The sequence below is a fragment of the Falco naumanni genome, chromosome 1 (assembly GCF_017639655.2).
Source record: "Falco naumanni isolate bFalNau1 chromosome 1, bFalNau1.pat, whole genome shotgun sequence".
Lineage (NCBI taxonomy): Eukaryota > Metazoa > Chordata > Aves > Falconiformes > Falconidae > Falco > Falco naumanni.
In genome coordinates, this window is record NC_054054.1 from 119,689,766 (window position 1) to 119,715,208 (window position 25,443).

The following is a 25,443-nucleotide window of genomic DNA, read 5'->3' on the forward strand; positions in this document are numbered from 1 at the left end:
TCTGCCCGTCCTTACCCACATATTAAAGCTCTGTAAGCTGGTCCCCAGCTCAGGAGCCTCAACAGCTGTTTTGGGAGAGACGATGTGCCTGGCACCGCAGTGCAAATGCCTCAGAGCCTGCAAATCCCTTTTGAAAAAAGCCTAGTTGACTTTGTTCCAGAGATCCAGATTAGCAAATTGTCCGATGGATTGAATCTTGTAGAGGAAGTGCAGGGGTTTTGTTTGGTTTGGGGTTTTGTTTGGTTGTTTTTTTTCAAAAGCCAAGGAAACTAAGTGACATTTCAGCTGAGGGATTGCAGAGCGGCTTGGGTCAGGGTGCTATCCCTGCTCTAGGTTTAGTCCCAAATTAAACTCCTGCTCTGATTCCTCCCTTGAACCCAGACAGACCCAGGAGAAACCATGCTCTCAGAGCACCTGAGAACAGATTCCTGGTGTGAAACTGAAGCTGAGGCAGGGACAGGATCTGAATAACCCTGGCAAAACCCCTATGGACCAGCTCTGCTAGTGCTGAGTAAATAGCACTGTGCTAAGGATGGGGGAAGTGCTGGCTGATCCTGAGTTTCCAAGCAGCTCCCACAGCATCACTCCCACATCCTTCCCCTGCAAAGGGCATCAAGGTCCTGCCTGCACTAACAAGTCTTAATTAGCCTGACCAGCTTAATCTGGGGCCTCCTCCCACGTCCCCTCCACCCCGTTAGTTCTCCAGCTGGATTTAAGGCCGGCTCCTTGCCTAGATCAAGGCTTTGATCTGTCTCACCATTGTCTTCTGCTCTTCTGGGCAGACTTTGGATCTCCTGGCGGCTTTGTGCTTGTTACTTATCAATAACGCGGCTGTAACACCAGGTGAGAAGTCCTACTTTTGGGACCAGGTTAATGACTACAAGCTGGGGATAACACCGCCTGGCACGGAGATGGAAAGGGGGGTTGAGGAGGCAGCTGGCACCGCAGCGTGCGCCGACAGCTCCTGCCAGCCTGCGGGAATCCGGCAAGATGTAGCTTGTCCCTGCTCTTTACCCCAGTGGCACGTCTCCGGCTGGTGGGCGATTGCAGATGGTTTGCGCACAAGTTGGCCCTTGCCCTCCTGGCTGCTGCTGCCCCCAGCCCAGCCGCTGCCCGGGCTCTGTGCTGGGTGGGGGGCTGGTGCCTGGGGGGGGGGCACCTTTCCCTTGGGCAACAGGGATGGCTCCGGAGGCGAGTCTGGAAAGAGGTGTGCTCGAGGGAATTCACCCAGGGCGGCAGGTCTTTGCTAGGAACCTGGCTGGGGTTACTGAGGGTATCTGGAAGCTGCTGGTGCTTTTCCTGCAGCGTTGTCCTGCCTTTGTGACGGTGAGGAGGGTGGCATGTGCCCTGAAGAGTGGGGCTTTGGAAGAAACGGCGTTACCTTATCGTTAGCTGTGTGAAAATCTAGCTGGTGGGTGAGGATGTGGCGCGGGGAGGGGGCAATGGGCTGTGGTGCTGCTGTGGGGGAGAGTCTAACCCTGCTGAGCCCACCCCCATGGACTGACATCTGGGGACCCTGAACAGGGGCGGGGGGGTTTCCCTCTAGCAGATCTTAATTGTCACTTACCTTGGCTTTTATTAATGAGGAATAAAGGGACTTGGTGGGGTAAGGGTCAAGAGAAGTGTGTCCCTGTGACTGGCTGGTGGATCCTTGGGGCAGGTGGAGGAGGCTGTGGGGCACTGGAGGTGTGTGGAGTGTGGGTTTGAGGAAGCCAGGAGGCTTTGGGACTCCACCTAGCCAAGAGAATTAGCTTTGGCTGCGCTGCTCCCAGCAGTTGCTCTTCTCTGGTCCTTTGTCAGAGGACAGTTGCTCCAAGGAAGGTGCAGGTGATGCCTAGAAGTCACGACGGGGCAGGAGATATGACAACTTAGGGCCCACACCTAGGCTCTTCCTGCCCATGCCCACAAGGTTCAGTGTTCAGCCTTGTGACTTCTGGAAAAGGGAAGACAGGAGCTCTTCATCCCGCTGGGAAGTGCAGGTCACCGTGTGCCTTGGGGTTGTGTTGTCAGGGTGGTGTGTGGAGACAACAAAACGTGGCCTTGAGCTTTTGCTTCATTGGGCAAAACCCCTTTGATCTGGCAAATATGACCATCCCCTTCTTACTTTTTTCACATGTTTCCCTGCTTTCAAATTTTAGATGAAAATGCACTGAAATATGAGGATGAGGGTGACCGTTAGGTATTTCCTAGCCCTTTAGTGACTAATCTGCCTGTTTTCTGAGGCATCTTGAACTCGGTGCCTGGGTGAAGGTCCTGACTCCTTGCTTGGTTGCCCAAATGGTTTTCCTCATTTTTAGCCACTGTCATTTGAATTCATCAGGATCACTGGTGCGTGTTCTCCCTGCGTGACAGACCTGCTGCCCAGACTGCCCTGAGCTAAACCATGGGTGGAAGGTGCTCACCTTTCCCAAGGGTTTTGGTGGTGACGCAGGGAGCAGCTGAGCCCTTGGCTCACTGGGGATCTGTTTGGGATCCTTGGTGACACAGGGAGCAGCTGAGCCCTTGGCTCGCTGGGGATCTGTTTGGGACCCTTGAAGCATGAGAACTCCTTGTGCTTGATGGTGGACTTTTATCAGACCCCCCCATCTGCTGAAGCCTGAGGAACCCCTAGGAGGGATGGAGGCATCTAGTAGCGAATACTGCCAGCGGGTCAGATATTGATACCTTTGCTCATCCGTTACACCACAATCTGAAGACAATTGCTAAGGGGATTGCAGCTCCTTCTTTGCTATGGTTTGAAGAAACCAACGTGTTTCTCCAGCCCTGGAAGGGAGATGGTACATGGGGGTTATTTGCCCATATGGAAGTCGGGTTAAACCTTCAGTGACTGCCTCAAAACCAGATCTGGGTGGAAGGACGGTAGCTAAGGTCCTTGTTTCCCAAACAAGTTAGTAAACTGGCTTGAAAATATCCGCAGGCTTTCTGTCTGCAAATAGATCACTTTGTTCCGGGTGAAGGTGGGTGGGTGAGTGACGAACTGACCTTCATCTTTACGTGAGAGCCTGGGGCAGAGCAGAAGAGCGTATGTGTGGGGCAAGATGCACCTACGGCCGCAGCCAGAGCATCGCGCCGGGTCTCACCCTCCCAGGCATGTGTGGAGAGGGGAAAGGCAGCAGCAGTTTCCACTGCTTTGTGCTGGAGCCCCAGGCCAAGCAGTTGGATGCTGGCAGGTACCTGGACGCTGCTGAAACCCTTTCTGATCTCTAATGTCAGTTCAGGTTTCCTCTTGGTCTGCAGACAGGAGCTGGCAGGCCAGAAAAACAAATTAATTATGCCCCAGGCAAAACTGGCAGGGGCAAGCGGAGCTGCCGGATGGGATGACTAATGGGAGTTTTGCAGAGTTGCCATGAGGTGAGCTCCAGCCCCAGCGAACCAGGTGGCCCCTGGGCACAGTGTGGTGGCCAGGGTGGGCTCAGCCCCGGCCGGAGCCTGAGCCTTTCCTTCCAGAGGAGAAATGCGGGGTTGCTCCTTTCACACCCTTTCCAGTGCAGCGAAGGCTGATAAAGGGGGTTTAAAGTCCTGCTGCAGCTCGGATGTCTGCGCTGCTTATTGACTTTACGCTGTGGCTATTGGAAAATCTCGGCGATGTTTTGTCACTCTCCTTCCTCCCCAGCACCTGGCAAAGACACCTGGGGAATTTCTCTCCCCAGGTTGCCCCTGGGGGAAGGAGGGACCAAATCCTGCCATAGACAGGTCCTAGGTTCCTTGGGTGTTTTTTGTGCTGCCTTAGTGGTGGCACAGCCCCAGGGATGGAGCTCCTCGCCCACAGATGCTTCTTGTCCCTGGGAAGGTGCCTCCGCTGGGTATCCCACAGCTTCCTGGGGCAGTGGGGTCTGGAGGCAGCCGGGGGTGCTCTGACAAACCCAGCCAAGACCAAGGGCCTTAACCCGCTGCTGAGGCCAGTTCTGCTGCAAACCGCCCCCCTCTCCCCCTTCTCCTGCTGCTGCAACAGGTCTAGAGCCGCCTGGGTTTTGGCAACGGGGAGGACTGAGCTTTGGCCTGCCCCTGGCAACAGCAGGATCTGCTTAGTTAGAAGTGGTTTATAGGGTTCATTTTTGTTCTGGGTAAGTTAACACCCGCAGTGCTGCTGCCTATCCTGCACAGCCTCTTGCTGCTTGCTAATGCTGGGGCATCACTTGTGTTTCGTGCAGCGAGTAAAGCAATCCTTTTTAAAAGGTGTTAAGTGGGTTGTGTAGCCTGGAATGGGAAAGTGAGGGCTGGTGCAAAGGCTTGAAAGCTCCAGCTTTTGATTTCTGCAAACCACTGAATGACACTTGTGTCTTCTGCATGGTGATGTAGCATTTTGTTAGAGGAACCTCCTGCCTGGCAGACCTGGAGCTGCTTAAAGGCTTTTCCAGCCTATGCGGCCTTATAGGACAGCCCCAAAATGGGAGAGCAGGGAGGTGATGGCTGCAGGCCTGAAATGCTGGCTGTAATTTGAATTTCTGCTGACAAGTCCTATCTTGTGAACGTGAACAAATACGCATGTGGCGTCAGCAGCGCCAGCCCTGCAGTTTCCATCTCTGCCCAAGATGCTGCTGGCACTGGAGCATTGGCTTGGCTTTGGGCAAGTTGACTGCAGGTCTGGGCTGCCAGTGAGGTTTGGCATGGAAATATGGGGAGGGGTCAAGGAGGTTTGCAAAGTACCACCTTAAATCGACCTGTGGTACGTGGTGACTTGGCTGAGCCGTGGTTTCTGCCCTCCATGCTGGTGAGCTGCCTCTAAGGGGACAGTCTTGTCTCTTTCCACCATGTTGGCATCAAACCCTGGTCTGGGGATGCATCGACCCCCTCCCTGCTCCGTGGCTTGAGGCTGCTGTCGTGGGGGGATGGAGGCAGGTAGCGTGCCTGCAGGGCAGTCTTCAGAGTAGCTACAGTGGACAACAGCCACTTGTAGTCAAAAATAAGACTAAATTCAAGTTTTTCCATTCTTCACTTACGGCTTTGCTGCTCCTCCTTTTCCGTGTGTTGGCCTGAACTGTTGATGTTATCCCACTTCTGGCATCACCAAAGCTTGGCTGTCTGGTGTGCCTCTTCGCTGCTCCGCTGCTCATCCATCCGTCGGTACCTCTGTATTTCAAGCATTTCTGAGTTGCAATGCTTTGTAAACAGGAAAGAATCTAAATCTCGGCTAATCCACCCGTCTTGCTAAAGACGTGGAGGCAGGGAAGGCTGGCAGCCTTGGCGGGAGTAGCGCAACTATTTAAAACAGCCCGCAGGGTTTCTGGGCTGATGCCCGTGCCCAGGGCACTCCCACCCCACAGTCAGCTTCAGGCTCAGAACACCAGGGGAAGCCAGCTTTAAGAAACTGTAGTTACTTTTCCCATGTTCATTCCCTTTTGTCGTGGTTCTGGCAAGAACCTTGTGTCTCTATCTTGCAGGGGAGGTGAAGAGCTGTTTGCAAGCTCCTGCAGATGTTCAGCGTGGGTCTGTTGTGGCAGAGGAAGGGGCAAAGCTGTCTGAAACAGTCTGACCTTTCTGCCACAACGTGCTGTTCCACAGTCGAGCAGGGGTTTAGCAAAGGCAAGTTGACAAAAAAAAAATCCTCTTTCCTTCTTAGCTACTCACACTTAACGCTTGTATTGCTGTTCTGCTTGCTTGTGGTTGTCAGTGGAAATGGTAAAGATAAGCGTGGAAGTTTAAATTCTTTTTGTAGAACAGAAAATCAGAAACAGGCTTCGGTTTGCCTCTTTCTCTGAAAGTAACATTAGAAGGACTCCAAAATCTAATTAAGAGTCTCCTCTTGGCAAATCATTTCTCGAACTGAACTTCGGGCCCATTTCTCTAATGGGCCCGAAGCAGGTACCCATTTTGCAGGTTCCTTTCCCCACAGTGCAGTGTTTGCGTGGGAAGGTTGGACATGGATGCCGAGAAAGCAGCAGGCTGTAGACCGTTTGTTCAAACTTGTCAAACCCATTTCAGAATCTTTATTGAAAAAAAAAAAAATAATTAATCACAGAATCTCAACTGTTATTCAAACACATTTAATAAACAAAGAGAAACGGTAGCAAAGGGCACTGACATGTGACAAACTGTACAAAACCTCCAGGTCTGCAGGCAAACGCGAGGGGAGGAGCCCACAGCCCAGCTGCAGGACTGGGGAGCTGCTCCGTCCCATTGCCCTGCAGCAAAACATGCCCCCTTTGCCTCAGCCCACTCAGTCACCCCTGAGAAAAATCGATTTTGTTAAAAAAATGTGCAGAAACAAAGACACTTTAAGAGGTTATTTCCAGTCATGCCACAATGGAACAATTTAGGCCACTGGGAAAGTTTTTAAAAAAAACCCAAAGTGTCATACTCTCCATTCCCAGGATTAATGCTTTAAAGTGAACCTTCCCAAGAGGCACAAACACTCTTGGATATTCCAGTAGTTCCACCCCTGCTCACCTACCCTACTCACCACACCATGCTACCTTTTTGAGAGTGAATGGGATAAATTTCATCTTAATTCAGCACTAGTTTTGATATAGTTGTGACTGAGTGAAAGGCAATGGAAGGACAAGCCCTGTCTTGAGCACAGAAGGGATGCAACTGGTGCATGATGCCGAGACCTGCCTTGGTCTCAGGGTAAAGGTGACCTAGCAGTCAGGAAAGGAGAAATCCTCCACTGGGAATGTACCTGCTCGGGATGGACTTCATGCCTGGTCCTAAATATCACCCAAGAACTTGAGTGTCCAGTACCAATGATGGGTTTTCTACCATAAACTTGTTCTGTTGAACTTAAAAGACCCTGCAATTGAACCCAAAGAGTCTTCGATCCCTTGGCACGTCCTCGCTGCAGAAAGCAGCATGGAGGGGAAAACCAAGATGCAACTTTGATAGCCTTTTTAATGCATTTGAGTTAAACGGCTGTTCCGTTCAAACGGTAATTTCTAGGCTCTCTGTGGCTCAGAGGGGAAAGTGATAGCATCACTCTCGCACCTGGCAGTCCTCCGGTGGGCTTCACCACGTATGGCATTTGTGGTGACACAAAAGAGCAAGGAGGTATCGCTTTTACCTACTTGAGCTGTACTGGACAGAAAGTCTCCCTTTGCAACTAGTGATGCTTTGAGCTTGATGGTTTGAACAGGAGGGTGCTCAGCTGGCATGGATGTGACAAAAACTGCTCGACCGGTTCCTGTTGCCTTTAGTTTGATATTTCTTGACCAGTTCCCAGAAACTCCCTTGTCTGAGGAAGGGAAAGCCGACAGATGAGAGTGTTAAAGGGCTTTTTAGCCTGCTAACTTGCATACACATGCTGCTTGATTTCTTAGCAGTGAGCACAGACGGACAATGACTGAGGCTACAAGATACCGACAGAGGAGATCTGTACACATCACAGTGTTATTTAGGCCCAGCCAAGGCGTACGGTCTAATCACACCAGTACCACCTCACCACGTTATCAGCGGGGAAGATGGAGGGAAGAAGAGCTGGGTTCTTCAGCGTGATGGCAAGCCGGCTGCATTTCAGCAGCCTGTAACTGACACAACGTGAATTCAAAGACATTTGGCACAGTCTGTTGTTACCGGGATTAAACTAGCACAGGTAATTAACCAGCTTTTCTTGAGAATGAGGCAAAGCTTCCACCGGAGGAGGTACATTGGCAAAGCAAGATGGGAGAGGGCAGACAAGAGTATGTACAGAACTGAAGAGAGGCAGACAGTGCAGCGGTGACAGCGTCTTTGCTGCGCGTCTTGCTGAACTGCTTGTTGGGAGTGTTAGTAATGGGGCCGCAAGGCCCTGCCAGCAACAAGCAAGAAGATGGGAAACCTGCCTAATTCTATCTCAAAACTATGAGATCACAGGTAGCTGAAGTCCTCCAGAAAGGAGCCCAGCTCCTCAGCCCAGGTGAGGAATTTTCTGATACCTTCTTGAGAAGCATCTGCTCTGAGCTTAATGTCTGTGAATTCCGGCATCTCTGAAGCTTTGCGTTTAATGTCAGTTTGGGACTTGACTCAAAAAGACCCAAATGCCTGGATGCTTGGGCTACAAAGAACAAAGCCAGGATGAAAGGGGAAAAACATGCAGCAAATTCCTAAGAAATTCCATTTACCAGACTAGGAGGGACATGCCCTTGGTTAGGGATGGCACAGAGGGAACCAGTGACTGCAGTTTGGCTTAGATCAGAATTCAAGAGAGGCACAAACGAACATTTTGCACATCCATCCAAGGCATTCCAGAAAAATAAAACCCAAAGGAAAGAAAAGTCACAGAAGTCGACACTGAACCACTTTGGACAAGAAACGTTACAACAGTTTGGCAACTTTCCACCACCACCCCACCCCCTCCCCCCAATTCTGTGATGCCCCTCTGCAATTTGAGGTGATCTCTTAAAGGTGGGGATGTGAGGGGGCTGCAGATAAATCACTGCATGTAAATAGGGGATCTCCTCTGCAAAGGATCTCGTGGGTTAAAACTAAACCTACCTGCTTGCTACAGTACAAAAGAAATCCTGCCTGAAGTCCTCCCTGGGCGAGAAGAGAGGAGACGGGCAGCCCGTGCTGCTGGAGACAAACAAGGCAAAGCTGAACTTGGCAGCAACGAGTCCCTAACCTTGTGACTTTGCACCAGGCTAAGATATGGCCGTGGCAGGGTATGGGAGAGGAAGATGTCACCATTCTTCTGCAGTAGAGAAGGGCTAAGGACAGAACTGTCACTATCCTGGGTGAACACAGGTCTCTTTGTTTATGCATGCGAAGTAATGGGCTTTGGAAAATGCCAGGAGCCCATACGTAATAGTGTTAACAGTGAGACCTGTGTCAGATGTACACACAGCTTCCCCTCCCCTTAGTATCTAAACTCAGCTCTTAGGAATTGAACAAGGAACAAATACAAAGCAAGAATGGAAAAGTCTGTGTGGGTTTTTTACGAGTGGTTGTTTTGTTTCTCCTTTTAAAGCCCCATTCTTCTGATTTGGGGGGGCTGGCTGATTAGGAGGGGAGCATTGCAAGGTCCCTGCGCTTTTCTGGTGGCAGACCTGGGTGCAAGAAATGGCACAGCTCAAACACAGATCCGCCCACCTACACCAGCCTGTGGAAGGTGGGACCGGTTACAAGGGCATGTGGACCTGAGCAACCTTCACAAAGGCTCTGACTGGGAATCCGGCCCAGCCATTGTGGGAAAAATTCAATACAGCGCTGGCCAAGAAAATAAAACTAATACTTGTGGAAAGGATTATCCAACTGGAAGAGTCCTTTCCTTCCTTGGTTTCCAGGGTAAGAGGGGAGCCTTTGGTTATGACCAGAATTATTCGCCATTGGCAGGACAGGCTCGGCTTTGCTTTGCATTAGCTTGGTTACTGTACAAGGGCAAGGTTGCACTGCGGAGAGATGCTCTGCTCAGCTAGGCTGCCCTTTTGACATCTGGGAGTTTTAACGGGGTGGACACTTGAATTACATCCGGGATCCTCGCTCTTGAAGAATCTGAAAAAGAAAAGAGTTTCTGTAAATACCTTGCACAAGTTTAGATGCAAAAGTTCATGTGCAGAGTCCTTGTTTTTGCAGAGAAAGGAAAGATGGACTAATGTGGGTAGTAGCTTGCTGGTTTTTAGGCTACGATAACAAATGACAGGCTGGTTAAAGCTGACTGAGCCCCTTTTCTAGAAATCCTGCTTAGCTGCCTGCCAGGAGTTAAGAATGTCGCCTTTTGTTGCTATCCTGGCTGGGGGAAGAGTGGACTGAAAGGGAAAAAACAACCTTATCTATCCCTGCACCATCCATCAACCACAAAATGTTACCGATCTCAAAGGTCCTTGCTATGCTGCCTTCCTCTTTCAAGACTATCTCTTTCCTCTAATTTTTTTGTCTTAATTTAAAATGTACAAAGAGCCTTAGCTCTTGTCCTACGGTAAAACATGAAATCTTCCAAGAGGGGAAGATCACACATATAGGAGGAAATGGGAAAGCTTGTACTGCAGAACTACTACTACGAATTGTGGATCTGCTAGTGTAAGGAGCTTTTTCTTTGTACAGAGGAATGCAGGTCCATGCATGCGAGCAGATGCCTTACCTTTGCCTTCTCGCTCGGCTCCTTGACAATGCCATTGGTAGAATTGTTGAGCTCCCTGGACACAACACAGAGGAATTCTGCCTGGTCTTCATTTCCGTAGTTGTAGGAAGATCCAATGCTGATCAGCTGTGCAAAAGGAGAGAGCCAAGGTAACTATCAACAAGTCTTGACTTTTGTTTTATTCATACAACTGCTTTGTGAGATATGACTGTCCAGCGAGACCCATTTGGGACCCCAAGTGTCTCCCTGCAGCCTCCTGTGTCAGACACAGCTGAGCTCCAGAGCCCTCTTGTGGCACCTGGAGCCCCGGGAAGAAATTCCAGCCTGAAACTGCCGTGCTGAACATAACAGGACATTTCCCAATTACTGAGGGCGGAAAAAGGAAAAACACGTTAGATTTTGCAATATATAATATCCAGCTAATTCGGGTGTGGGGCAGGCAACACAGACTTTCTAGCCCAGACCATGCTGAACTTGGCTTCAACTTGCCTTGTGACTTTGATGTGTAAAAACTGGAAAGGAAACTCTACCACAGACAGATGTTAGATTAACTGGGAAACATGTGGCAAACCGGCACCATTCCTTATGTAGATGCTGTCAAGATGGAGTTCGGTAGCTGCATAAATGGGATTATATTCTATTACTGTTGTGATGAGGGGTCTGGACTCGATCCAAGAAATCCCATCTGTCTCATTTATCTTTATTATATTAAAAGAACATCCTGGAGTGCAGAGCTGATTTGTCATTTACAACTCTGTTCTGCTTTCCAGACAATAAATCTAAGTAATCTGAAGAAAGCAATGTGAATCTTATCAACTGAGTATATCTAGGAAACCTTATTATGCAGCATGCACCCTAACTTCCATGTCCTAATGGATTTTAGAAGAGACACCTCTGTATTTATATATTAGACAGATGCAGTCCACAGCCCTCCTGGACTGATGACTATCTATGTGGTCACAGTGCAGCTGCAGGAAGACTTGGGGGGGTGTCACACTGACTGACCTCCAGTACTGTTTTAAATAGATTCTGATGTTTGTGCTGAGGGCAAAAGATACACAGGATTTAAAAAAAAAAAAAAAAAAAATTCTTTTCCTTCCCTGCTCCCCATCTTGACTGTTTAAGCTTCTTAAAATAGCACATTTCTATCCCATCCTTGATTTAAGCAGGACTGAATGCTACAAAGCAGAGAACGTGAAAGGCCGTATGGTCCTCCAAGAACCCAAACCTGACAGACAATAAGGCTGCAACAGCTTTTACGCTTCTGGCTCCCCTGCAGGTTTCTGAGCCAGCCTTTTTGATGTTATGAAGTGACTGGATCAATAGATCCAGTGAAAGGATTGCCTGCTATCTTCAGTCACTGGCATCCAGGCTAAGGTTTAGTAATAGGCTCTCTTTGTCCCCAGTACGGAGATCTGTCACCCTCTTTCCTAACATGCCTCAGCATGCCAAGCGGCACGATTTGGTGGAGGGTAGAAGCTGTGCTGGGTTGCACATCTGGGGAAAGACCTTGGCGATAGGCAGCAGCTACAATGTGCCTCCCAGCAGGGCCCGTCTCAGCATGGGACACACCCTGTGCTGCACCACTGCCACATTCTGGCCCTGTGACCCTGTCCGGACCATCTCACAGATGGAGAGAGGCTGTACTGCTGTGTGAGGTCTAGCCCTGACCAAAGCATTGTATCAGTCCGCTCCATTTAGGCTTGCTGCCCCGGGGGGTGTTTGAGCCTGAATGCAAGTCCTGGGGAGGGCAAGAACAGCTCCTGGTGGTGGGAGTGTGCTGGAGTGGGGTGTGCAGGACATTCTGCTGCTGCCTGCAGTGCACGGGAAGGAAGCTGGTAGTGGTCTCAGTGGTTTGTGCAAAGGTGGTGGGTGGCAGAAGGACCATTTGCTTGGAACTAGTATCTTGATCCTGTCATTGTAGATTTGAAAAGCAAGACTGGGAAAGATGTAAGGGGTAGATTCCCATGCAGGGCATTGCCGATAGCCTTTTGATTTTGGGGGTGTATACATGCATGTGTGAAAGGCAAATTCTGTTAAGTAGATTTCTGAACAGCAAAACCTGGATGTTGCAGAACTGCCTTTCCATAAAGCTGCTGTGGCTCTTGGTTGCGAGATTTCACTACTGGCTCACAAGGGTGAGTTTTTGGCTGCCTCTCCGCTATGCAACAGGAGTTTCCAGGCTTTACAGAACAGATATATATGAACAAGCGAAGTGCTGTTGCTAATCTTATGCCTCGCTTTGTATCAGCACATTTCCCACAACATTCACTTGTACTGAAGCTGGCCAAACTGGGAAGACAGCAGAGCTGTAATCCAGAGCCTCTTCTGCACTTTCTTAATACAGCATTAGCACGTATGCTAGCTGGTTTCCAGTTCTCTGTCCTCCTAAGAGGACTGTATTTGATTCCAGAAACCAAATCTGGAACTAATGCCACGTGCAATTTCAGTGACACCTGGCCCTGAAACCAGCTGCGTTACAAAGGCATCTGCAGGCAGTGTACTTATGTCACTCAGTGCCTCCTTAACAAATGCCAGAGTCACGGCTTTGAGCTTCCAGTAAAGCCGCGCCATGTTTTTTCTTGGTTCTATTAATCTTCCTGGATAAAGCTGTTGTACTGGGGCCTGGTATATGCAATGAAATGTGGGAGAAGGGCAGAATTGCTCTGGGATTTGACAAGGATACAAGAAGTCCTGACAGAAAATGAAATCTCTCTCGGCAGTTTGAGTGAATTCTGCCTTTTCCTGTCAGTTATTTCATGTCATTGGACTGCTGCTCAGCTCAGACTGCTTATTCAGAAGAAGACAGCCGTGTGAAGCGTAATTCAATAGCAAACTCTGCTTATTCCATATGCAGCTTTCAGAGGGATTCTGCCATTCTTTGGTAATGGTACCTGTTCAAATTTCCACCCGTCAGACATGGTGGACACCATCTGTGTGAGCTCTTCCTCTTGGCACTGCAGGACTCTGTACACATGCTTGACAGGTCCCTAAAGCATGGAGAATAAAAATAAGTGTGAGTTTAGTAATTGTTATACTAGTATAAAGCTAGAAAATTAATAAGCCTCTCCTGCTCTGCTCTCGTTATTTGAGGAAGCCTGAGCCCCACAGGCTTTATTTTCTTCAGCCTTCTGACCATCCAACTGATTCTCAAACAGGTACATACAGCTGACACACCTCTCAAAAGCCTTCTAGGCGTCTAAAGGCCAGTGCAAGCAAAACTTCTTTGCCTTTCAAAGCCATTTACTGCTCATTTCTCTTCTGAAATTGAATCTACTGGGTATGTCAATATCAACTGAGCAGCAATGGGGAAAACTGCTAGAGAGAGACGGATATAAAGGGCAGAAAGTGGTTTAGAGAAGGAAGAGTTTGAGCTATTCTTTACCTACCAAAGCAGTGCATTTTGCTTTATAAGAACCCATCTTTGCTCCCGGCCCCTCTTGTCTAACTGTTCACTGCCTTTCTCTACAACATTAACCAGATGACTCGGTGGTCTGTGCTTGCAAAACCATAAAGGATACTCTTTGCTAGCTGTGCCCTGGCTCTACCTAAAAGCACTTATTCCCCCTGTTAAAGATGACTGCTAAACCCAAGAGTGCTACTAGAAGTGTCTGCAGCCACACTCGTCCTCCTGCTGCACTACAGAAAATGACTGACTTCATACAACAAACGTTCCTGTGCATTACTTGAGAGGTTCTGTTCTCGTTATCCCGTATCCGCTCCTTCACCAGCCGCACAAGGGATGCAATATTGTAAAACTCCGCTTCTTCCAGTACCCCTAAGAAAGGAACCAAAAGCAGAGACACGTTCAGTTACTTTGAACAGGGTAGAATGAAGATGATTCTGCTACAAGGGTGCCACACCTGCTCCTGACTCCAAGTCTAACCTAGATATAAGAAAATCCCCAGATGCTGAACAGACTGCCACCGATCGCGTGTTCTCAAGCTGGAAGAAGATGACCAGCTATCTGTCACCTCCTTTTGTGACTTAGAAGATCTTTAAGCAAGACTGTTCCCCTTTACCTGGGATTATCAGAAGCCTTGTGGTACAATCTCAATTTTGTTTGCACAGCCCCATCAGGGAGAAGTCACCAAAGCTGCCTGCTTGTAGAGACCTGCTGTCTGTGGAGGGAGAGGAGATGTGCTAACAGACCTTCTGCTCTGCTAACAGAAGCCTTTGAGCTAAGCAGAACTGTGACGGGTTGCAGGCCTCTGCTTTCAGGAAGACAGAGAATTATTTAATCCCTGTTAATAAGCATCCTTCTGAGAAACTACTGGTACCAACTACCAGCACTACTGGGAAATGTGGCTTGCTCACACCCTTAGGCATTGCCACGTCAGGAACCCCACGCACTCAGGCCCATTTCTGATGAGGGCTTTCGGATCCTGCTATCAAAAATCAAAAGCATTTGCAGTTCTTCCCCCGTATTCTTCTCTTACCTTCTTCTGCCAGCTCCTTGTTTATGATGAGCTTCCCATGTCGGAGGTAGTTCAGTATTGGACCAAAATATGTGGGGTCTCTATCGATGAGATACGCCCCTGTCTCATCCTGTGGAGTGTGTATAGGAATGAAGCAGGGATGGTTCAGTGGCACCAGGTAAAAAATAATTTCAGTTGAAAACAATAAATTGAACAATTTCTCCTTGAGAACCTGGATTCATTTGCCTGTGAAAGGTGTTAGAATGACCCCACAATTTTTTTTTTCAGTATCTGAACTCAGCTACGAATGTTGCAGCTCAATAACGCTAGCAGATGCTTCAAATCAAGGACTTCTACAAACAGAGTTTATATACCTGGAGAGAAAAGCAGGGCTTAGCAGTTCTATTTCACTGCAATAGTAAGAGCCAAAAGCTGGCAGTTGTGTTCTGTCTACATTTGTTTTCCAGGCTAGTTTAACGAGGAGACTCTGGAGGAAAGCGGGATCTCCAGTTCTGGCTAACAGCCCAAGATATTTTCTCCCTTCTACTACTGAAAATGCACATGGCAATGCCCCAGCCACGTCTCTCGCAATACAGTAACTGTTGTCATTAAATAACAAACAATTCACAAGCAAAAGCATCTCTTGAGCCAGCTTTGAAGCGCTGACAACTCCTGTGCAGAACTCTTTTCATATCACTCCCTTAAACTGCTTTAAAGCAACGTTTCTCCTGCCAATCAATCTGCTCTAAAGCAATAAAAACCTGCAAAACCATTCTGAAATGTCATCTCTGCTCACTGATATTTTGATTGCAACCAGGATTTATCTTTTGATCAAACGAGTTTAATCAAAACAGTGAGTGGCAAGAGACCTGACATTCTCAGTCTGACCTACCCACAAAACATTTGCAAAACCCTGCGCAGCAGATCCTGCAGGAAACCCGCAGCTACAAGAACAACAGTTTGCAAAATCCTTACGGTAAACTGCAGTGCCTGCAAAAGTACACCCACGTAAAGAACATGCATGTAATGTTTTGGGGGAGTAAAGTGAAATGTATTAAAAAAAAAACCAACGCAACCATGCTCGGGGTGAGAAATTATTAAAATAACTGGTTCCAGGGGAAGTTTCCTTCCAGCTGCCTCCCTGCGGCTGGGGGAGCCGTGCCACCGCGGGCAGCGGGGCGCTGCAGGCCCGGGGTGGGCTCCAGGCCCCGCTCACGGAGGTGCGGCCACCCCTGGGACCGTGTCCTTAAGGAGACCCGAGGGATGCGGGGCCGGCGCCTGTCAGAGCGACACGGGGCCCGGGCACCGAGGGGCTGCCCTGCGGCTCGGCCCTGCCCGGCTGGGGGTGCCGGCCCTGGGGGCAGCGGCAGCCGGGGCTGTCACCCTGCCCCTACAGCGAGTCGGGGCGCTGCCCCACGGTGCCACCGGCCGCCCGGGCCCCCGCCATCCCGGGGTTGTGGTGGGGGCCGGCCCCGCCGCGGCCTCACCTTGTCGGAGCCGAGCTCGGGCCCGTCCTGGCAGCAGAGGCGGCACAGGAACGACTTGGGCTCCCGGCACAGCGTCTGCCGGGTGCTCACGAAGTACGTGCCGCCCACGTTCAGGCGCACCCACTTGGAGGCGGCGGGCGGCCGGGCCGCGCCGGGCGGGGACAGCGGCCCACCGGAGCCCGCCGCCGCTCCGGCCGCGCGGGGGCTGGGCGGTCCTGGCGCTCCCCCGGGGCCCGGACTGGGCGTGCGGCCCCGCGGCGGCCCCTCCGCTGCCGCCGCCAGCTCGGCCATGGCGGTGCCGCTCAGCGCCCCCGCGTCGCCATCACCGCCCGCTGCGCCGCCCGCCGCCGCTGCCCCGGAAGCGCTTTGCGCGCCGGAAGCGGCGGCCGTCACCGGGACGGATGGGGGCGGCGATTTCCGGTGAGGCTGCGCTCTGATTGGGCGGCGGGGGCGGAACTTCCGGCGCTGCTGGCGTCTGCGCCTGGGCACGGCCGTGGCGGTCAGTGAAGGTGAGCGCGGGGCGGCGGGGCTGCGGGGCTGGGGCGGCCGGAGCTGGGGGATTGGGGGGCTGGGCCGTCCAGGGATCCAGGGGGCTTGGGGCTCCGGGGAGCTGGGGGCTCCAGGGTTCCCGGGACTGAGGCAGGGAGCAGGCCGGGGCGGGCCTGGGTTATGGGGGGGTCGATGGAGCAGGTGGGAAGCCGCGGCGGCGTGGGGCTGGGCTGAGGAGGGGTCCCCCTGTCCAGGTCCCTCTCCCGCCCTACCCTGTGCCCCTCGGTGCTGGTGTTCCTGGGCCGGAGCCGTCCTCCCACCCCGCTGTTGCTGGGCCCTGCTGCTCCCCGCTCCGTGTGACCCACGCGGTCTCGTCTCTCCCCGGCACAGCCCGGAACCATGGCGGGTCGCAGAGCTGCCATCAAGGCCATTGACTGGGCGGCCTTCGCTGAGAGGGTGCCTCCCAACCAGAAGGCCATGTTCAACGCCCTGAAGACCCGCAGCGATGCACTGTCAGCCCGGTGAGTGTCTGCCCAGCTCCTGCACGTGGGGCAGCTCAGTGCCACAGCTGAACTGTTCAGCCTCTGGTTGAACTGGCTGAGCCGATGTCAGTAACTGGTCTCGCAGAAGTGCGCGTACAGGCGTTAAAACAGGTCACCTTCAGCACAGCTGGTGGCTCTTTTTTTTTTGGCAAATCTTCTTTACTTAACCCTTCCCAGAGTAAAACAACAGCTGCAATGTAAAAAAGCAGTTTTGTGAAAACAGTTCGCTTTGGCACATTCAAAACATTTTGCAAATTTTGTTATTCTGTTCAATGCTGTACACATTCATCAGCCTTCTCAAATCCTCCAGCAGCTGCTGCTTGATACAAACATTGGCTATTGCAGGTAATAGCCTCTAGCTCAGCAGTGTGAAGACAGCTTAATCCCTTCTTGCAGGGCTGCACCCAGAGATGCTGTGTAGTAGTTTGAAGTGGAGCAGGACTGCAGGCTGAACTCTTCTGTACAGAGAAGTCTGTTCCAAGGGCAGAAGGATTTGCAGAAAATGGTTCATCACTGCTTGTTTAATGATGGACCTGAAAATATTTAAACTCAACTTAGCAGACTGTTGACAGTCTGGAAAGTGACTGTGCATGGAGCAGATGATAGTGTGAGGTTAGTTCTGGTGCTGGTTGTGACTGCTCTGCTCCGTCTCTTTAGGTTGGCCACCCTGCCGGAGAAACCCCCGACCATCGACTGGGCTTACTACAAGGCTACTGTTGCTAAAGCTGGCATGGTGGACGAGTTTCAGAAGAAGGTCAGACTCTTTTGTCAGCTGGGCATTGCTCTTTGGAGGTTTAAATGGGGGGTGTTTCTGGTGTTGAGAGGAAAATGCCAGAATTGGCAGAGGAGGTTGGTTTTAGTGAGCAGGTGCCCCAGCTTTACATCCTGCAGATCTGTGTCACTAACCTTGAGGAGGTCAGTTCAATGCCATCTTTCAGGAGGAAAGTGAGAAAGCTGGTGAAAGAAAACTTGCTAAATATTTTGGCTGCAGGAGTGTTTTCTGGTAGTGCCTCTCCTGAAGCAAATGTTCAAATATTTCTCTAACTTAGAGAATAGAAGCAGGTGGCGAGCACGGCTCTGCATGCTGTAGAACATGTAAAACTAGTGGGTGCCTGCAGGATTGCCATCTTCTCTAAGTGGGAACTGAAAAGCCTGAGAGAGGCTTTTGCTGAGGGACACGTGGTGTCAGTGGCACTGTGAAACCTGGCTTCTAAGGACAGGGAGGACCCACTGACCTCAGATGGATCTGGGAACTTTGTCTTACGGGGAAATAAGTCTGTGATATGACATGTCTTTGGTATTAGATGTTCTTGCTTGCTTACAGTGCAGTGCTTTGCTCTTTACAGTGCTGTGATGAACGTGTGTGGTATTATTTGTCCTGGTAGTGCTATGCAGTACAGAGTAGATCGCTTTAAGCTCACAGGTGAGCAGTGCTGCTGGTGAAGGGCACAGTCAAGCAGCAATGATCGATTTTAGAAAGCTCATTAACTTAGATGGTTGTGAGCATATCCTAGGAAGAAAGGAGGGAATGCTCCCCTGCTGCTGGGGAAAATGACCTTGGTGTGAGGGATTATTTCAGTCAAACTATAAAACAGTTTTCTCTTTTGATTTGCAGTTCAGTGCACTACAGGTTCCTGAGCCAAAGGATACACAAACTGCCAAAATTGATGCCCAAGAGCAGGAAGCTGTAAGTGTTTAAACTGCTCCCTAATGCCAGGGGTTTCTCTGACTTCTTTGGGGATGGGAGAGAGTGAGAGGGAAAGAATGTTCTGTGTGTGCTGCACGGGCAGGGCAGCCTGAGCTAGAGCATGGCTCTGGTCTTCATACGTGGCTTTTGGCTAAGGAAGAGGATCTCTGCACGTGGAAGGGTTTGGCTGATGGGTTTTGATCAAGATTCTATCCACTTGTCTGATGTAATGGTGCCAACTTAAAGCCAGCATGGGGTTGCAGGTTCACTCACCGTCACTGCCTTTTCCTAACCATATTTACCATGTTCTCTGCTTTCCTGCAGGCAAAGAGCACTGCTGAATACGTCCAGGCTTCCAAAGCTCGTATCGTCCAGTATGAGCAGCAAGTAAGTCTGGACTTTGCTTGGTGAATATTCTTTTTGAGCCAGCCTGGCACACACCTTGTCGTTACTTGTATGTGTTTTGCTTTTTCTTGCTGACGAGTGACTTTTGTAACGTGTTTGTCTCTGCTCCCACTTCAAGCTTCAGAAGCTCAGGAACATGATTCCCTTTGAACAGATGACGCTTGAAGACTTGCACGAAGCCTTCCCTGAAACGAAACTGGACAAGGAGAAATACCCGTACTGGCCCCACAAACCCATTGCTGATCTGTAAACTTGTCAGGAAGCAGTTTGTCTAACGACTGTCAGATGCTGTGATCTTCTAAATAAAGTAGTTTCCCTCCTGTCTGTGGCTTAGATCTTAGACGTGACGCTGCAAGGCTTTGAGAACATGGAACAATGCACAGACCTGCAAACAGCCCACTTTTTCTGGATTTTCTTTTCTACCTGTGAGCTTGGTTTTGTAGAAAGGACCGAGATCCCAGCTAGACCTGCTGATCAAACTGAGCCCTATTGCATCTTCTGTAATGCGAATAAACCGCCTGTCCATCTGGGGTGTAGGGAATGTAGTTCTGCTGTGTCAGGCCAATAGAGAAGTTGAAGGTATGAAACCTGTTGAGATGCTGGAATGTATATTTAGTGGTGATGTGCGCTGTGGTGGGAGACACGTCTCGCCAGTTCTACAGGCAGAGGTCTAGGGCTGTTTTCTAGGTTGGCTGTGATGGTTTAGGTGCAGCCAACTGAAAAAAGTTGAAGGAGTGTAGATGTGCTGAGATGCATTTAAAAGAATTTTTTTTTTTTAAAGCATTCCAATGCTTTAAAATATATCACCCCTTTAATCCTGGTGATCCTGTTCTTTGTCCTGGGTTTCTGAATGATGTGGATCTCGCTGAAACTCAGAGAAACAAATGCTTCAGCCTTGCATTGTTTTATTTAATTATCTGAGATGGAATTCTTAAACACCTTTTCTCAAAACGGAAACAGCTACATAAGAGAAGAGCATCAGTTCCCTTTTCTGTTCGTCATGTTTGCGGTAAGAATTATAGACAGACAGAATGGAGGTATTATCCCCCGATTTCACAATTATTCTATTCGGATACCTTGCTAGCCCACAGAGTAAGAACATGAACAGTTCTACTGAACTAGAGGAGAAAGCACTAAGCATGCAGATCTCGGGCCCTGCGGGTTTGCTTATTTTTATTTGGGCAACGGAAACAACTTTTATGAATCAAGCAGGAAAAAAATTACAGTGGAGAGGTTAGAAGCCATACAATGGAAAGCAGCTGAACCAGCGCTGTGCAGAACTGGTCTCTAGCTGCTCCATTTCATAGAAATAATAGCAAAAAAAAACAAGGACAGGAAGAAGTGACTGTAGAGAAGCAGCTTCTCCAGAACTGGCAGAAATGGGTCCTGCTCCTGGAGTTGCCAGTGGGGCTGGGCTACCTGCCCTTTTCCCTGGGCCACCTTGGGAAGGCTCAGCAGCAGGGTGGCTCCCTTGCCGAGGTGTTTCGTGGTCGGCTTGTTTGTGGCTCTCATTGCCGGCTCGGTGTGCGCGTCTGCAAAGAGCAAATAGCACGTGTCAGTGTGAGGGGTCGGTGGGTGACTACCACACCGGTACTGCCAGAGGCATTGGTTACCCAGAGGAAACCCACCCTCGCCCAAACAAACCTGCAGTAAAATGCAGCAAACCCAGCTTGGTTAAGAGGTTATGGGTGGTTTTACCTTGCTGGAAGCTTCCGAGAGCCTTGCCTGAGCGTAGGGATTGGTACTGCTGGTGTAAGAGGAAGAGGGTGTCTAACAGAGCCATGATCATGAGCAGGAAGGTGCCCAAGAAGAATACCACTGCAGAACAGAAAACCAAGCGAGCTTGTGATACTGGCATCATTTTCTTGAATGTAATCCTGCCTGCCTTCTGCTGCCTGGTGGGGAAGGGGGGAAATTTCCAACCCCAGCAAGCTGGTGCAGCTTAGCTGTTCGTGACTTCATTGTTCACAAGCGTGTCCTTAAATACCCAAAGACCTTCCCTAGGGCTGGTACCTGTGTGAAAATCGGTTAGTTTTTATTCGATAAAGATGGGTACCTATCACAGGTGGTCTGTTAGAGGAAGTTGGGAGGATGTTGTTGAGAATCACAGCTAACATGGAGCTGCCGAGGATGATGGCAATCTGGAAGCTGATTTTCTCCTCAAGAGAGCTGGGTCCAAACAACACTGCCATGTCCAGCAGATACAGCGCACACGTTGGGAGGATCAGGTTCAGGATATACAGAGTGGGTTGTCTCTCCATGGAAATCTGTTGAAGAAGATGGACAAAATGTAGGTGAGTGGGAGATAATGTGTTGGGTGAATGCTTGTTCCCTAGTGTAGAAAATTATCTTATTTCATACTTCTTTTTTTTTTTTGGTGGCAAATTAGTGCAATATAATAGGAAAGTAGTGCTGTACCACGTAGGTGACCACAGAATATTCTTCATTATCCACCTCTTCCACGTATTCAATGATGCTGAGGTTGGTGAACTTCCATTCTCCATCAGTTAGGAGGTAACTCTGGCTTTCTTTCATCATCTCAGCTGGTGTCCGTCTTGTCTTCATGACAACATCTGTTACTGTTTGGGCAGGAGGCAGAGCAGGAGGCAAATTGCAGAATTTAGGTATTTATTAGAGGTCAGTTATTTCCTCTCCCCTTCCCTCCCAACCAAGGGTGTGTGCAGATGGGGAAAGGCAACAGTTCTTGCACTGCTGCGTTTTCTTAGCTCATCAGGGAGAAATTAAAAAGGACTCTGGTGAAGAGACGTGGCTGGACCTCTGGGAATGTGGATCAGAGGAAAAATCTCTGGTGAATCCCATTCTTTGCGGATGGGAGCTGGAGGGTTGCATGTCACCTCTGCTTATTCTTCAAGCCTTCCTATTGGGATGAACTCTGGCTGCAGTTTGGCTCCCTGAAACTGTCCTGAATTTCCTCCTATTTTGATGACTTTCAGGTATGTTTAAAGATCAGTCCTGCAAAATTGAACGTGAACAAGTAGCCTTGTTGCAGGAAGCCTCCTAATCTCCTGGTTTGTCCCAGGGGCACTTACCACAGAACATCCAAATGCTTCCAGAGATGTTGCTGGGAAATGTGCCAAAACAGAATGGCAGTGGTTTAGCTCATTTTCCGTGGTGTTACACAGCCACAATCCCGCTAACCCAGTGTGAGCACATGGTGCTGCTAAGGGAACCCAGGAGTTCGCCAGGGTCCTTCTCATCTGTTCCTCCTGAAAATTTAGCCTAGCTGTAGCAAAACTCCGCTTGCTGCTCTACCTGTGTAAAAGAATAAAGTGATGCTCAAGTTGCACATCTGGGTGTCAAAGGGAAACTTGAGGATCATCAGGCTGCACGTTAAGGTAACCTGGAAGGGCTGGTTGGAGGTGAAGCTGCCGTTGTGCTCGATGACCATATAATTCAGGTTCGAGTTTTGTCCGTTCACTCTGGAGTAAACAAAAGTGGAGAGTGACCGAGCTCCACGGCGCTGTGGTGCCCCGCGGTCCCCCAGAGCCTGGGCTGTCAGCATCCCCTCCCGGGCAGCTCCGGCTGTGCCCAGCCTGGGGGAGACCTGGGGCTGGAAGGGCTGGTGAGTGCCTCTCACCAAGGGCTGTAGCAGCTCTGCACCTCCTAAGGAAGCTCTACTTCTCCCCCCTCCACGTCCCGCTCTCCCTGGGGACTCACTTCTGGCTCTGCTGCCTCCCCCTCACCGAAGAGCGGTGCCCACCCCTCTGTCAGACCCCTGGTGCTCCGTCCTCTAACAGCAAACTGCGAAGGGTCATGCCATTCCAGGGCACTGCTGGTCTCTGCTGCTTCCCCAGCTCAAGCTACAGCCCAGGCATCTCTGGAGATGTCACAGTATTACAGAGCCACAAAGTGCTTTGTATAAACCGTGGTCACCGTTAATCTAAATGATGAGGTTCTTGGTTACAGAGAGTTCATGGGAATAACTTAACCAGAGGAGTTTACCCCATTTCCTACACCACCACTGCCAGTTTACATTCATTGTGTTTCGCTTAAGCCAGTGGATGAGTGGAAGGGGAACCTACTGCTCTAAAATGAAGATGCGGGGAGACCAGTACGTATCCATGGGCAGAATGACTCTGGAAATGTTACAGAAATCCTGCGGGTCCCAGGTTACAAAAGTGTTTTCCCACTCCTGGGGGAAGAAATTGCAGGGGAGAAATGAGCATGGGGCTCGGCAGCAGCCGTCACGCCAGACATCACAGGAGAGGAACGCTCCCGAGGGACCTACCAGGTTCAACATGAAGTAAAATGTGACCGTCTGGAGCTTTTCTACCTGGAGGAACAAAAGGGAAGATACTGAACTGATTTTCTTAGGTACATCCAATGCAGAACCCAGCTCTCCTCATTGCTTTTGTAGCATACAGGTTGTAGAAACTCAGGAAAAGAGCTCAAGGATCCTGATCCTGTGGCTGAAGAGAGGGAGCATACGGTCTAATGGTTTGCGGAAAAAAAATAATAAAGTTATTGCTAATATTTACACACCAGGACCCTGCAAATGTGTTGCTCAGTTCGGGCACCCCACAGGTTGGTTGCAGAGCTTGCTGTAAAGCAGGCTGCTTGTCTGACCCTGCCTCTGAACTTTTTCCTGGAAGTAGGATGCTCTAGAAGATGACGGAGAAGACGCTCCAGATCTTCCAAAAATGCTTTCCAACAGCAGAAAGCCGAAGAAGTGGAAGGGACTGATGCCCATCCCCGTGGCTTTGCTGGCCCAGCCCTGCCTGGCAGAAGACTCAGACCCCAGCCCAGACATCGCCCAGTTTTCTGCTCTAAAGCCCCAAACGGGAGTTTTGGGTCCTTACCACAGAGAGAATCGCCACCAGCATAAGATCCACCTTCACTTCCAAAGGCTCCTCCAAGCTTCTCTTGGGCAGGATGTGTGTGTGCAGCTTGCTGTGAGAGGAAACGTTCAAGTATTCAACCACATTGTAGTAGGTGCAGACGTACCTCGGAACAGCCCCTGCTAGAAAAAAAAAAAATTCCACTTGAATCAGAAAAGGATCAGGCAGGATCTCAGCCTGCGAGGGGTGTACCAGAAGAGAAAGGGTACGGAGTTGGGGATGTGAAAAACATCGTTAACACGGGCAAATCCCTTCTTACGTAGGTGGGAACAGAATTCCTCAAAGCTTTTCCATGCTTCTTGAACTTACCTGTCCCAAGAGAAAGGGTGAGGATAGCTATAAAAGCTCGCTGCATCGTCTCCTGCTTCCAAATAAAGAAGAAAATAGCCCTGTGTGCCTTATGAACAGTTCCAGGACACGTCATTTGTTATGTAGAAGTTGATTTGATATTTATTAATGAGGGGTGGCTGTTTTGTAAACAGAAGCTAGACTTTTGATGTATCTATTTGCACTGGAAGGAAGACTTTGCTAATGGTGTGATGCACTCAAGGCTGCTCCCAAGAGCCAGTTTAGTTGTGGTAAAGGAAGAATAAGGTCATTAAAAAAAAAAAAATCCAACAATTTGAGGGCAAGGAAAAGAAAGGGCCCATCTCCTCAACGAAAAGGCAAGGAGCCAGAGCTACTCAGGACCAAATCTTGTCTCATTTACAGGGCTGAGAGTTTACTGCAATGCCATTGAAATGGAATAGAAATTAAAATTAGTGCTTGTGTGATGTGAGGGGTGCCGGGGAGGCTGCTCTCCCTCGAGCCCAGCCCTGCTCCGTAGCAGCCCAGCCTGTGGGTGTTCGAGGATGTCCTCATTTCCCAAAGGACTGAGCCTCTCATGTGCCCACTGATTTTGTTTCTGCCTCCTTGCTGCTCTCCCGCGCTCTCGAGGTTCTTCTCCAAGCCCTCACGGCTAAGGTGAAAGGCTCAGAGACTTTTTTTTCTTTTTTCCCCTACATCTCTGCCTGCCTTTCCCTCAGCCCCCCTCCTCTCCATCACTGCCTATTTTTTCTGCAGTGATTCCAGCGATGGTTCCCTTGCAGAGGAGCAGCTCCAATTCTCGTGTGCTTGGGAAGTCCCATCCTGCTGGGACATTGCAGGTGGCACCTTATTTCTTTGCCCTTTGGTTGTGTGGGAGGTAGGAAGTGTATGGGCCATAGGGCAAGGTTTGAACTGGAGGTAACTGGTGTGAAGAGAAGTAGAGGTGAACCCTGTGCTGGCCGTAGGAGTTTACGCTGGTGGGACGGTGTCGCTAGAGGTGGGACAATGTTGAGCCCCCAGAATGGAGCTAGAGGTGACCTGACCTCCAGCAATCCCTCACATCTGCCAGCAGCTGGTGTGATGTGAGCTGCTCCTCTGCCTCTGCAAACTTTTGGTACCCGCTGCGTCCTGTTGCAGTGAGGTCCTCGGCCCCACCGCACGCCCCGCGCAGCATCCCTCCCACGGCAGCTCGTGGGGGGGCAGAGGAGGGAGGAAAGCCGGACCCGTGTGGCACTTCCAAGGCTGGGCGAGGCGATGGGCTG

At 50.2% G+C, this 25,443-nt stretch overlaps 2 protein-coding genes across 2 annotated transcripts; one reads left to right on the forward strand and one right to left on the reverse strand.

Moving 5' to 3' along the window:
• Positions 1–5,968: 5,968 nt before the first annotated feature.
• On the reverse strand, positions 5,969–16,252 carry KCTD2 (potassium channel tetramerization domain containing 2). The gene is made up of 6 exons (XM_040581733.1): positions 15,894–16,252; positions 14,428–14,536; positions 13,675–13,766; positions 12,883–12,978; positions 9,989–10,114; positions 5,969–9,402 (listed from the first exon to the last, which is right to left on the reverse strand). Exons 1-6 carry the CDS (start codon positions 16,182–16,184, stop codon positions 9,373–9,375), a joined length of 744 nt encoding a protein of 247 aa, XP_040437667.1. The 5' UTR covers positions 16,185–16,252; the 3' UTR covers positions 5,969–9,372.
• Positions 16,253–16,317: 65 nt separating this feature from the next.
• On the forward strand, positions 16,318–19,338 carry ATP5PD (ATP synthase peripheral stalk subunit d). Its single transcript, XM_040581735.1, has 6 exons — positions 16,318–16,402; positions 16,773–16,903; positions 17,582–17,678; positions 18,540–18,611; positions 18,936–18,998; positions 19,135–19,338. The coding sequence occupies exons 2-6, from the start codon at positions 16,782–16,784 to the stop codon at positions 19,264–19,266; spliced, it is 486 nt and encodes a 161-aa protein (XP_040437669.1). The 5' UTR covers positions 16,318–16,402; positions 16,773–16,781; the 3' UTR covers positions 19,267–19,338.
• The last annotated feature ends 6,105 nt before the right edge of the window (positions 19,339–25,443 follow it).